The sequence below is a fragment of the Poecilia latipinna genome, unplaced genomic scaffold (genome assembly GCF_001443285.1).
Source record: "Poecilia latipinna isolate Pla-1442-1.1 unplaced genomic scaffold, P_latipinna-1.0 Scaffold2492, whole genome shotgun sequence".
NCBI classification, from domain to species: domain Eukaryota; kingdom Metazoa; phylum Chordata; class Actinopteri; order Cyprinodontiformes; family Poeciliidae; genus Poecilia; species Poecilia latipinna.
In genome coordinates, this window is record NW_015115108.1 from 22,164 (window position 1) to 32,686 (window position 10,523).

The window sequence follows — 10,523 nt, forward strand, 5'->3', positions numbered from 1 at the left end:
AAAAATATCTGGCAGTGATTGATGGTTATGATTTGATGGTAAATTAAAGGAAACTTTTGGGGTGTTTTAAATGCTAAAGAATGCGGGTTTCATTTGACCTTCTCTAATTAAAATCTTGGATGCTTAATTGATCCACCTTTACTATGTTGTTTAATGCTGAGCAAACTTTCTTGAAAACACAATTTAACATGTATGAGGGCTCAATTCTAGCAAAAAAAAAAAACAAAAACTGGATTTTTTTTTTTTGTGCTGTTGTGACATCATCTAATCAACTTTGTGTCGTATTTCTAATTAGTTTTGACAAAAAGCTTTGCTTGCTAAAGGGGGGTTGACGGGGGGGGGGGGGGGGGTGGCGCGGACAGTGGTCCCTCTTTTATGCTAGAACCGCCCCTGCCTTCCCCATCAGTTTGCCTGCTGCGGCATCTCTGCGCCGCTGTGGCTCCCCCACCCCCACCCGCTGTGACGTCACTCCTGACACCTCCGACTGGAGGTGTGTCCAGCAGAAATCCCCCTGCCAGTCCACAGATGTAGCTGCAGCTCTGAGAGAGACCGAGAAGCAGGGAGGGAGGAAGAGTTTGGACGCACTGCGGAGGGGAGTGCAGCCATGGGGAACGCGCAGGAGAAACCCACCGGCAGCAGCGGCGGAGGAGGCACGCCGAGACGGGACAAGCCGCGGACTCACGGAGCTCCCGGAAAGGAGGTCGCCAACGGCGCTCCGAGAGAAAACAGCCCGGCAGGTGGGGAAGAGGAGCCGCAGCAGCAGCAGCCGGACAGCTCCGGGGTGGATAGGAGTTACCTGGATGCTCCGGCCGGAGCTTTGCCTCCTCCCCTGGCCCGGCTGAAGAATGAGGGGAACTACCTCTTTAAAAACGGCCAGTTTGGAGACGCGCTGGAGAAGTACAGCCAGGCTATAGATGGATGCTCTGAGGCAGGTGAGAAACAGTTCAAATAATAATAATAAAAACTCTTTAGCACCTTGATAAATGGTCATAATTAAGTTTTAACACCCCCCAAGCGTTTAAACTGACCTCATTCGCATTCATTTACTAACAACTCAAATATTTTGGGTATTTCTGGCATTTCTGCTTAAAAATAAATATATTTTTTCAGTGGTAGTAGCTTACGTGGCCTTTTAATACAAGTCTATGTCTCTGTACTGTCTATTGCAACTATAAGCAGCAGCTGGATGGCTCACTAAATTGACAGAAACATCTTTTTACCTCCCAATGGCAATAAGATTAGAGTTGGCTCTGAATGTAATTTTGCTTCATAGTTCACTGCATAAAACGGTAGCTTTGTAGTATGACTGCTTGTCAAAGCTGTGCCTACCTGGCATTCAAAATACAGAGTAAATATGACTCTGACCTCACCTGTCAGACATTATGTGTCCCAAGTGACCTAACCAAAAACAGTTTGCATTTTTCAAATTTATTTTAAATAAACCTCTTCAGAAAATCATGGACTTCATTTATTCCAATACCTCTTAATACAATCCAGTTTATGAATGTCATCCCTATTGTGAAAGATGGTGGTGGCATCATGGTGCTGTGTGGGATGCCTTTTTTTCAGCAGACAGGGAAGCTCATCAGATGGATGGAGAAGCTATAGCGTGGAAGAAACCCCGTTGGAGAGCATGTCCAATCATGTTCTTATTTTAAAACGGTCTAGCCAAAGTCCAGACCTACATCCAACTGAGAATCAGTGGCAGAAGAACGTGGACATTGGATGCCTCCGTCCAATCTTGTAGAGTTTGAGTTATCCTGAAAGGAAAATTAGTTGCAACATTGGTAGTAACAAACCTCTAACGACGTTGTAACGGTAAAGCACGGCTCCACAAAGTTTTGTTCTGAAGGGGATTTAGCAAGAATGCATGGTGCACTTTTTGAATTATGCTCAAAAATGTAGAAACCATTTAAGAGCACAAACCTTATCTTTGTGACTTTGTTTCTACATCATTTCAAGAGAGTTTTAAAAAATTAAATTAAATTGGCATAATGGCCAAGTTAACCGGCACTTAGAGGAAAACACTAACAGTAATCGTTTATCGTTTCCTAAAAGACAAAATTTCAAATCTCTATCTCATTTGTTTTGCATGCAAAGGTAATATAAAAAAAATCACTCATGTTCTTCTTCCTGCCAAGAAAAACAGAGAAAATTAAGAAATCAGTCAACACCGGGAGCACATCCAATAATTTGTTCACATTTTTTAACTGATTAACGTGGGCCAGTGTTATCAGTTTGTGGAGGAATATTTAGAAGAAGTGTTTTTACTCAGCTTTGCATAAGACTTGCTTTTAAGAATAAAGACACAAAGGATGTTTAGGAGTCTGGTTTGTCAGATGAATTATTTTTATTCTCTACCTTGCAGGCATTGACAGTCCAGAAGATCTGAGTATCCTCTACTCCAACAGAGCCGCCTGCCACCTGAAGGACGGAAACAGCAGCTACTGCATTCAAGACTGCAATAAGTGAGTGACCAAATCTACATTGTTTTTGTATCTCTGTTATGATTAGAGGATAGTTTAATTAAATAAAATTGTGCAAATAAGACAAAGTAAGGAAATAAGGATGAAGTTTTAGTGTTGTGAAACAGATTTCTTCTGGGGGTTTTTTTTATTTAATTTTATTTTTTTTTACTTTTTCATGCACTTCAGTGTTTGATGTTGTTAAAGACATTGTCAAAATCAGACAAAGACAACATCAGAAAATTTTTGCAGCACGTTTCTGGGCATAAAATCACAAACTACTGTGCAACACACACAATGACGACATGAAACAAAGCAACAATGTTACCCATAAACCTGGTGAGAAGCTTAAAGAAACATATCCTTGACTATAATAGGCATAGATGGGATGAGAAATGCCAGTAAAAGAGTTCAAAATATACCAAAGATGTTGCCTGTAATACTAAAACAATAGGGGGCCGAATACACAACTGTGAGCTACAGAACAGGAGAGTGGGATAGTATATGGAGGTGATGCTAAGCAGCTACAATGATGGAATTGTTTGCCTTAGCAACAGAATGTGATTCACAGTCTAAATCTTTAAAATGACAACAGTTAGAGATTATGAAGTTGTTACTTTCAAACCGCACTGTCAGATTTCAGCCTAAAAAAAAAAGAATCCCTATTTTATAATGCAAAGACGAGAATCTTGGTTCTTTCTGGATTATTCGGTTTACATGTTTGCTTGTGGGTCGATGGCTGTTTCTGTGTTCAGTTTTTATGTGTTTTTAGTTGATCCTTTTCTCTCCGTTTAGTTTTGGCGAATACATCTTTTACCTTATGTAGCTGCAAAAATCTGGATTTAATTAACGAAATTACAACCTGAAATTTGTTTGAATTCATACTCCGTCTCACTCGTATTGCTTCTGCTGCACTCCGGAGGCGAAGTGTAAAACTTCGGGTTAGATTCCGCCTAATTTATCTTAGGATGAATATATTTGTTTACTCCTGGAGGAAACTCGCTCCAGGTTGCGCCTTTGACGCAGACACACTGACACACACACACACACACACACACAGTGAAGGACTCGGTTTGATCCGGTCTGTGCATTCGTCTGATCCTCTTAGGGCCTTAGAGCTGCAGCCCTTCTCCTTGAAGCCGTTGCTGCGCAGAGCCATGGCCCATGAGTCACTGGAGCGCTACAAGAAGGCCTACGTGGATTACAAGACGGTGCTGCAGATCGACACCGGAGTGCAGGCGGCTCACGACAGCGTCCACAGGTTGGATCGGCACAGACACAAAAACGTTTCCGAGTCAGTCGAGCTTTAGAGTCTTGACTGACTCAGGGATGAATGAATGAATGTGTTTTTCAATGTTATGTCTTTTATGAGTTTTGTTCAGTGGACTAAAGAAAGTCTAATCAAGCTTTGATGTAATGTGTGGGCATTGCATCGGAGTGGAGTCTGTTTTCATCTCTGATCTGATCGTGAGGTGGTGACACGCCACAACTTCAGCGACAATCCTGTCTGCTGTTACTAACTTTAACTTTGCAGATGTGAGATAATTACTTGTTTTCAGTTTCCTGCAGCTAGCTTTGCATTCTGGGTAGTAAGGCTGTATTTCTGCTATATTTCAAAGTTGTTGAGTTCTTTATGCAAAACTGATGCGCCTTCTTTAATATGGCATCCAAGCTTACCTTAGAAATTATTTACTGTTTTATTGGGATGTTGATGTCTTTGGAAAACAAAATCCCCTCAGTTAGATCCACTATTGACATTATTTCGAAACTAATGTCATAAACAATATTGAAATTCTTCAATGTTCATAGTAGAGACTAGAGAAAATTTTAACTGTTTAGTTTAAATAAAAGTTAATTTGTGTTTTTCCTTGAATTTTTAATGTTAATCTGTTGCTTTTTAAAAGATCTCTTGATTTTGTTGCACTGGCTGAGGACAGTTCACTCCACATTGATTGATTTATAGTAAATCTTTACAAGCTATTAACTGCTCTGAACCTCTTAATGAAGTCTAACGTAGCAGTTTTACAGATGAGAAATATCCACCATTTAGTTTTGTTTAGATCATTTTTGCACAGAGAGCTCAGACTTCGTCGTCTCCTCCTTCCGCTAAGCTACGCCTTTTATCGCTGCTGAGCGAACAAACCCCGCAGTGGCTCCGGCGTTTGGCTACTAAGGGAAAACACTTGTGTCACGTTGCTCTCCTTGTTGTCTGCCAGGATCACGAAGGTGCTGATCGAGCAGGACGGGCCCGAATGGAGAGAAAAGCTTCCCGAGATTCCCGTCGTCCCGCTGGCCATCCAGCAGCAGCACAGAGAGAAACCGGTCAGCGTAGAGGTGGCGCAGGCGCGAGCCGCCAGGGCCGCGCAGGAGGAAGGTCGGCTACATCACTTTATCCCTGATGCCTGAAACTTACAGCTGATGTTGTGTTGATATGATCAGCACTTAACTGAACTCTGTTAAATTCACGTCTGAGAAAGACGGGAGAAGAAAGCAGATTGAAAATGACATTAAAATGCGACATCAGAAAGCAGAATTCACAGAGAACGAGGGTGTAAATGCAGAGTAGGACTGCAGGTGCTCCAGCTGACAGTGTGTGTGTGTGTGTGTTTAGAGTCGTATCAATAATGCAGAGACAAGCCGATCCGCGCAGACTGTAGTGCTGCTGTAATGGAACAATCCAGGTCGGGTTTCCTCCGGTTCCAGACTCTTCAAACAACCCAGACGGCTCCACTCAGAGGCTGCATGAAAACGCATTTCAATACATCACGTGTCTCTCCAGCAGAACTTATACAAACATGGAAATAACTTGTTTTTTTGTTTTCTGTGCTGATTAAGAAAATAAAACTAAATCCTGAGGAAGTCCCTGAGCGACACAGACAGATGATGTCATGATCAGTTAATGAGTTTCCTTCACAGAGCAGCTGCTGCTCTTCCTGGGGAATCACTTTACTTTTCAGGCTTCAACAAAGTCTTGAATTGTCCTTTCAGTACGAGATATTTTTGCTCCAAAGCAGCCAGACTTTCTTGTAAAGTTTTAAAAATGTCTAGACGACGTCTGGTGTTTCTCAAAAGTTTTTTCTGTGAACGTTTTAAAGATTTTGATGCATCTCTCAGGCTCGACATCTGGTCTTTGCTGGATTTTTTTTTCTTTTGTACCCAACACATAACTTTCAGATATTATTTATCTACTGTAAATATGATTTTTAGACCACACACTTTCGTTCTACTTTTCTCATTATGAGCAAAAACGTCATAACATGCTGTCATGATCTGGTACGAGGTTATGAGGCAAATTAGTAAACCTATAAAACATGTTAAAATATTTATACAATATCTACTTTGAATGCACAAATATAGAAAGCCATAGAAACCAGTAAAGTACAACTTACTATATTGGAGAATCACTTTATTAGCGACTCACAAAACCTACTTCTGTGGCACTGCATATCATTGCAAGTGTATTTTTATAGACATTTGTTTTTAGGATTGTCTCAAATTTCCGTCAAATTTATTTGCAAGACTTGCAGAGGGACATATGTATTAAAGGCTCCGATGAGTTTTTTTTTTTTGTTTTACAAACGCCACATTTTCACCTTTCAAATGTTCACATTGGACAGTAAAAACATTCTGTGGAAATGTTTGCAAAAAAAAAAAAGAATGAAAAAAAGTCTAAACTTTAATTTAAATCGCCTTGCAACTCTTGATGGTTGAATACAATCTTTCATGAAGAGTGACGAGTCGTGTTGTTCTTTGCAGAAACTAATTTGGAATCACGTTTGATAAACTTTGCAAATATGTTTTAAATCCCCCGAGGCTGTGGATGTTTTTAGTGTTTACTGCGTTGGGGCGTTTTCATTAGTTAGTCATTAGTGGCAGAGGCTTTCTCAGCAGACACAGCAGACCGCTAGCTCAGGAGGAATCGACTCATCTGCTCCGCTTCATTTATTGGTAAGCCCTGAAAAAAAAATCTCGACAGGCTTCTTAAGTGAAATCCGTTAAACGCAGTCGACTCCCGAAGCGTCTTTTAGTTGAAAAACCCGACTCTTCATGAAATGCAGCTCTGTGCTATCAGTAATAGGAGTATTGATTTTTATTTACTTTGTTGAGAGGTTTTGATGAATTTCCTGCTTTTCTCTGTGCAGCCAGAAGAAAAGAGGCTCGCTTCACTTTACTCAAACACGAAGGCAACAGTCTGGTGAAGAAGGGCCTCTTCCAGGAGGCTCTGGAGAAGTACACTGAGTGTCTCTCGGTGAAACCCGATGAATGTGCTGTTTACACAAACAGGTTAGTCCAAAACAACAGAAACAGTCACGCTTCGCATCGTAAAGTGTGTGTGTTAGCGACGCAGGTACGGCTTTGATCTGCTGAGGACACAAATGTGGTCACGGGCCACAACATGAGCACGAATAGCGCCATCATTTTAGACTTTTATTGACTTATTTGAACTCTTATTTTTTCCGGGGTGCTTTGGCATAAAACGTAAATTAATCTACTGTGGATTTTCTGTAATTTGTATCGGGTCAAAATGAACATTTTCATCCACAGAGCTGCCTTTTGTTTTTTGCACAGTATATATTTTCATTCCAGAAGCCTGATTTATTTTTGTGCTTTAACCATTTAGATGTTAAATAAAGATGAGGTTTAAGTTGAAAAGTTTGTAACTGATTTTGGACAAAGCAACACAGCTGTAAGCTTCTGGAATGTTCTCGTCTGTTTAATACGGAAAGAGCTGTTCAGAAACATGAAAAGTCCGAAGTTAAGCTAATATACATGCCCAGGATGAGAGTGCATTTTTTTAGGACATTAAATGTTCTCCAATGAATAGATGGAGCTATTTTTTTCTGAGATTTTCCTCCCCAGGAACTTTATTCTAAGACAAACAGTAGAGGGCACCATATTTGTACGAGACAAGATCAGATGTGACAGCACTCGCATCATAAACCTACAGCCCTTTAGAAGGATTTAGCAATAGTTTTACATCTAATCTTAAAAAAACAAAACAAAAACCTACGATTATTTCACATCCTCCTCTCTTAATAGAGCCATCTGTTTTCTGAAGCTGAGTCGGTACGAAGAGGCCAAACGGGACTGCGACTCGGCGCTGCAGCTGGATCCAGCCAATAAGAAAGCCTTCTACCGACGGGCGCTGGCCTTCAAGGGACTACAGGTGACCAGCACGCCACTGCCACTGGTTTACTTCAGTTGTAGTTGTGTTTTCCTGACACCGTCTGTGTGAAAACCCTGCCAGGATTACCTATCGGCCAGCAGCGACCTGCAGGAGGTCCTCCAGCTGGACCCCAAAGTCCACGAGGCCGAGCAGGAGCTGGAGGAGGTGACGAGTCTGCTGAGGCAAAGCTTGATGAACAGAGCTGCTCACACGTGAGGCGGAAGAGCAGAACGAATTTTATCGGCACAAACGCGGCACCACGTGTTCGGTGAGGGCTGTGTGTAATGGATAGAAACATTGCACATTATACAACAAGCAAAACAACAACAACAACAACAACAAAAAAAACCCCATTAAGATTTGATGAATTCCTGCAGGCGTGGCGATGCTTCATTGTTCGCAGAGGCATGTTACAGGTTGGGTTCTTCACCTGGATTTCTCTGTTTTTAGCTGAGCGAGTAGAGGATGAACTGGTTTTCAGCTCCACATTTCATTAAAATAAGCTGTAAATTTATCTTCTCATTGCTAAAGAATCACAGTTCGATACAGATACACTTTTCTTACCATCATTAAGATCATGTTTATTTCCCAAAATTACTTCTATTTGCTGAATGCCAGAATAACCAAAGATACTTTTTTTTTTTTTGTTAACTTGAGTTTACATAAATTTCCTTGGTATTTGCTAAAATGGCCCCGTACTGTATTTGGGTATCCCTTTACAAGCTTCTCTCAATGGTTTTGGGACATTTCGGCCCAGTCCTCCTGACAGAACCGGTGTAACCGGAGTCGGGTTTGTAGGCCGTCTCGTCCCTTTCTTACTCAGATTTTCAGCTCTGTTCACAAAGTTTGTATGACACCAGAGCTTTGAGGTGGTTCCTTCACAATGTTGACTTTGTTGTCCTTAAGCCACATTATAACCAACTTCACTGCGTGATTCGGGTCACTGTTCGCTGCAAAGCGACCTAAAGTTTGAACTTTCCAGCAGGATGTTTTGAGACGTCGGGTTTAATGTTTCAACGTAATTTATGACATGCAAAGCAGCCTCTTAAAATGACACTGCTACCCCAAACTTAACATTTGGGATGTTTTTCTCGTGCTCTTTTCCAAAATATAATCTGGTTTCTATATCTTGGTTTTGGAGAATTTGCTTCTTCTTCTTCTTCTTTCATTTCAAATCAGTGAAGTTGTAATTTCACTGCAGACGCCAACAACTTACAAGATATTTTGGTTTTATTCTGGGGTTAATTTATTCATTTATGCGACACAGCTCGTCTTCTTCCTGAGCTGTAATGTTTCTATAGTATTTATATACTTGCAATCACTTATAACTTATAACATCTAGAACAAACAGACTCAGAAGGTGCCTTTTTTGAAAAGTCCTAGTCTGTCATAGAAACTTATATTTATGTTACTAAAATGATAACTTAAACTTCTTAGTTTTAACGTGATTTGTATCTCGTCACAAAGAATTTCTTTCCTAACTCTGGCAATTAAGTGCTTCCATTCTAAACTTCTGAGTTTGAAGAAAGTATTATAAAACAATCTAAAAGTTTCTCATCTTCTGGCATTTAGTGAGTAATAATAATTTTAATATGGCAAATTCCCTAAAATGTTAAAGGTTTGGTCTGATTTAATCACACAGACAAATTCAAGTCAATTACATACATTCCAGTTCAGTCCTAACTATTAAATATCGCAGTTTATTAGTTCAGTTTATTATTCAAACCAGTAAAGTTTTCTATTTAGCGAAAGTCGAAATGCAGCAAATGATGCAAAATTGGAGAGTAGTAGGAAAATGTTTGTCCTCCAGCAGCCCAAAGCTTAAAGCAGCAAAACTGCAGATAGCTCAGGATAACTGTAAGCTTTATCAAAAGCTTTAAACCTCGTTTTAAAAGTAGACGCTGCGTCTTCCTCATACTTTTTAAAACTCCAGGAAACCTGCAAACAAACAAAAAAAAAAAACAAAAAAAACCACAGAGATCTCTGATCTACAATGTAGCTTGATCATTTGGAGCTCTATATGTGACAAATCCCAGCTTTCGTTTTGTTGTGGTAGAGAGAGCAGCCATATTTCATTCATCAGCGGTGCAAAAAAAGGGAAAATGACAAACGTTTTCTCTGCAGTCTGCTTTCGCCACAGCTGCTCCAGTCTGCACACACAGGCTTACGTAACAGGATGCTCCGTTTGAAAAGGCTAATGTCAAGGTTCATGTGAGCTGCTATTAATCATCCCCATTGTGATGTAATATATTGTAAATAGAGGTTCTTTTGGCGCGGTTCAGCGTTCTGTCGTGTGTGTGTGTGTGTGGATGAAGTAAGGAAAGACGGAGCGGGTAATAATGTGTGCCTTATTGAGATTTCTACCAAGCTTAGAATGAAATATGCCAAGATTAAAACTTTTAGGTTGGTTTGTTTTTAGAGATGTTTGGCTTCAAAGCTGAGCTGGGAATAAAAAAAAAAAAATTAAAATAAAATGTCGGAGGGAAACTAATACGTGTGTTTATGTTGGAGTTGCAGATTATTTGTGGCACAGCAAAAAAACTGAATATATAAACAACTTTGTTTAATTCAGTGAATATTTTACAGCGGTAACGAAACAATTCTTATTTTTTTCTTTAATGTGTTTAAGTTTTCTTTTACTACATGGACTTGTGGATTATGCTTTGGCTTGAGGGTCAGTAGACAGGACAGTTGTTTCTTTTAATGTGTAACTTTGCTTTACGCCTTGCTCCTGATCAAACACATTTTAATTTTAAAAAAATGAGACAGGAATTTTTGAAAACATTATAAAACTGTTTAAATGGAGTTTTAGTTTTTTTTTTTTTTTTTTTTTTTTTTAAGTGGCTATTGGAAAATTTTTTTTATTTTTTCACAAAACAAAAAGGGGAAAA

At 39.9% G+C, this 10,523-nt stretch overlaps 1 protein-coding gene and 1 long non-coding RNA gene across 2 annotated transcripts; one reads left to right on the forward strand and one right to left on the reverse strand.

The window, feature by feature from the left end:
- The first annotated feature begins 469 nt into the window (after positions 1-469).
- spag1a (sperm associated antigen 1a) lies at positions 470-8,541 on the forward strand. Its single transcript, XM_015019875.1, has 7 exons — positions 470-932; positions 2,369-2,468; positions 3,574-3,726; positions 4,682-4,839; positions 6,608-6,749; positions 7,506-7,632; positions 7,714-8,541. Exons 1-7 carry the CDS (start codon positions 605-607, stop codon positions 7,846-7,848), a joined length of 1,143 nt encoding a protein of 380 aa, XP_014875361.1. The 5' UTR covers positions 470-604; the 3' UTR covers positions 7,849-8,541.
- LOC106938046 (uncharacterized) lies at positions 8,282-10,435 on the reverse strand. The gene is made up of 2 exons (XR_001422517.1): positions 9,801-10,435; positions 8,282-9,137 (listed from the first exon to the last, which is right to left on the reverse strand). It is a non-coding gene; the product is annotated as an uncharacterized LOC106938046 (long non-coding RNA).
- Between the last annotated feature and the right edge of the window lie 88 nt (positions 10,436-10,523).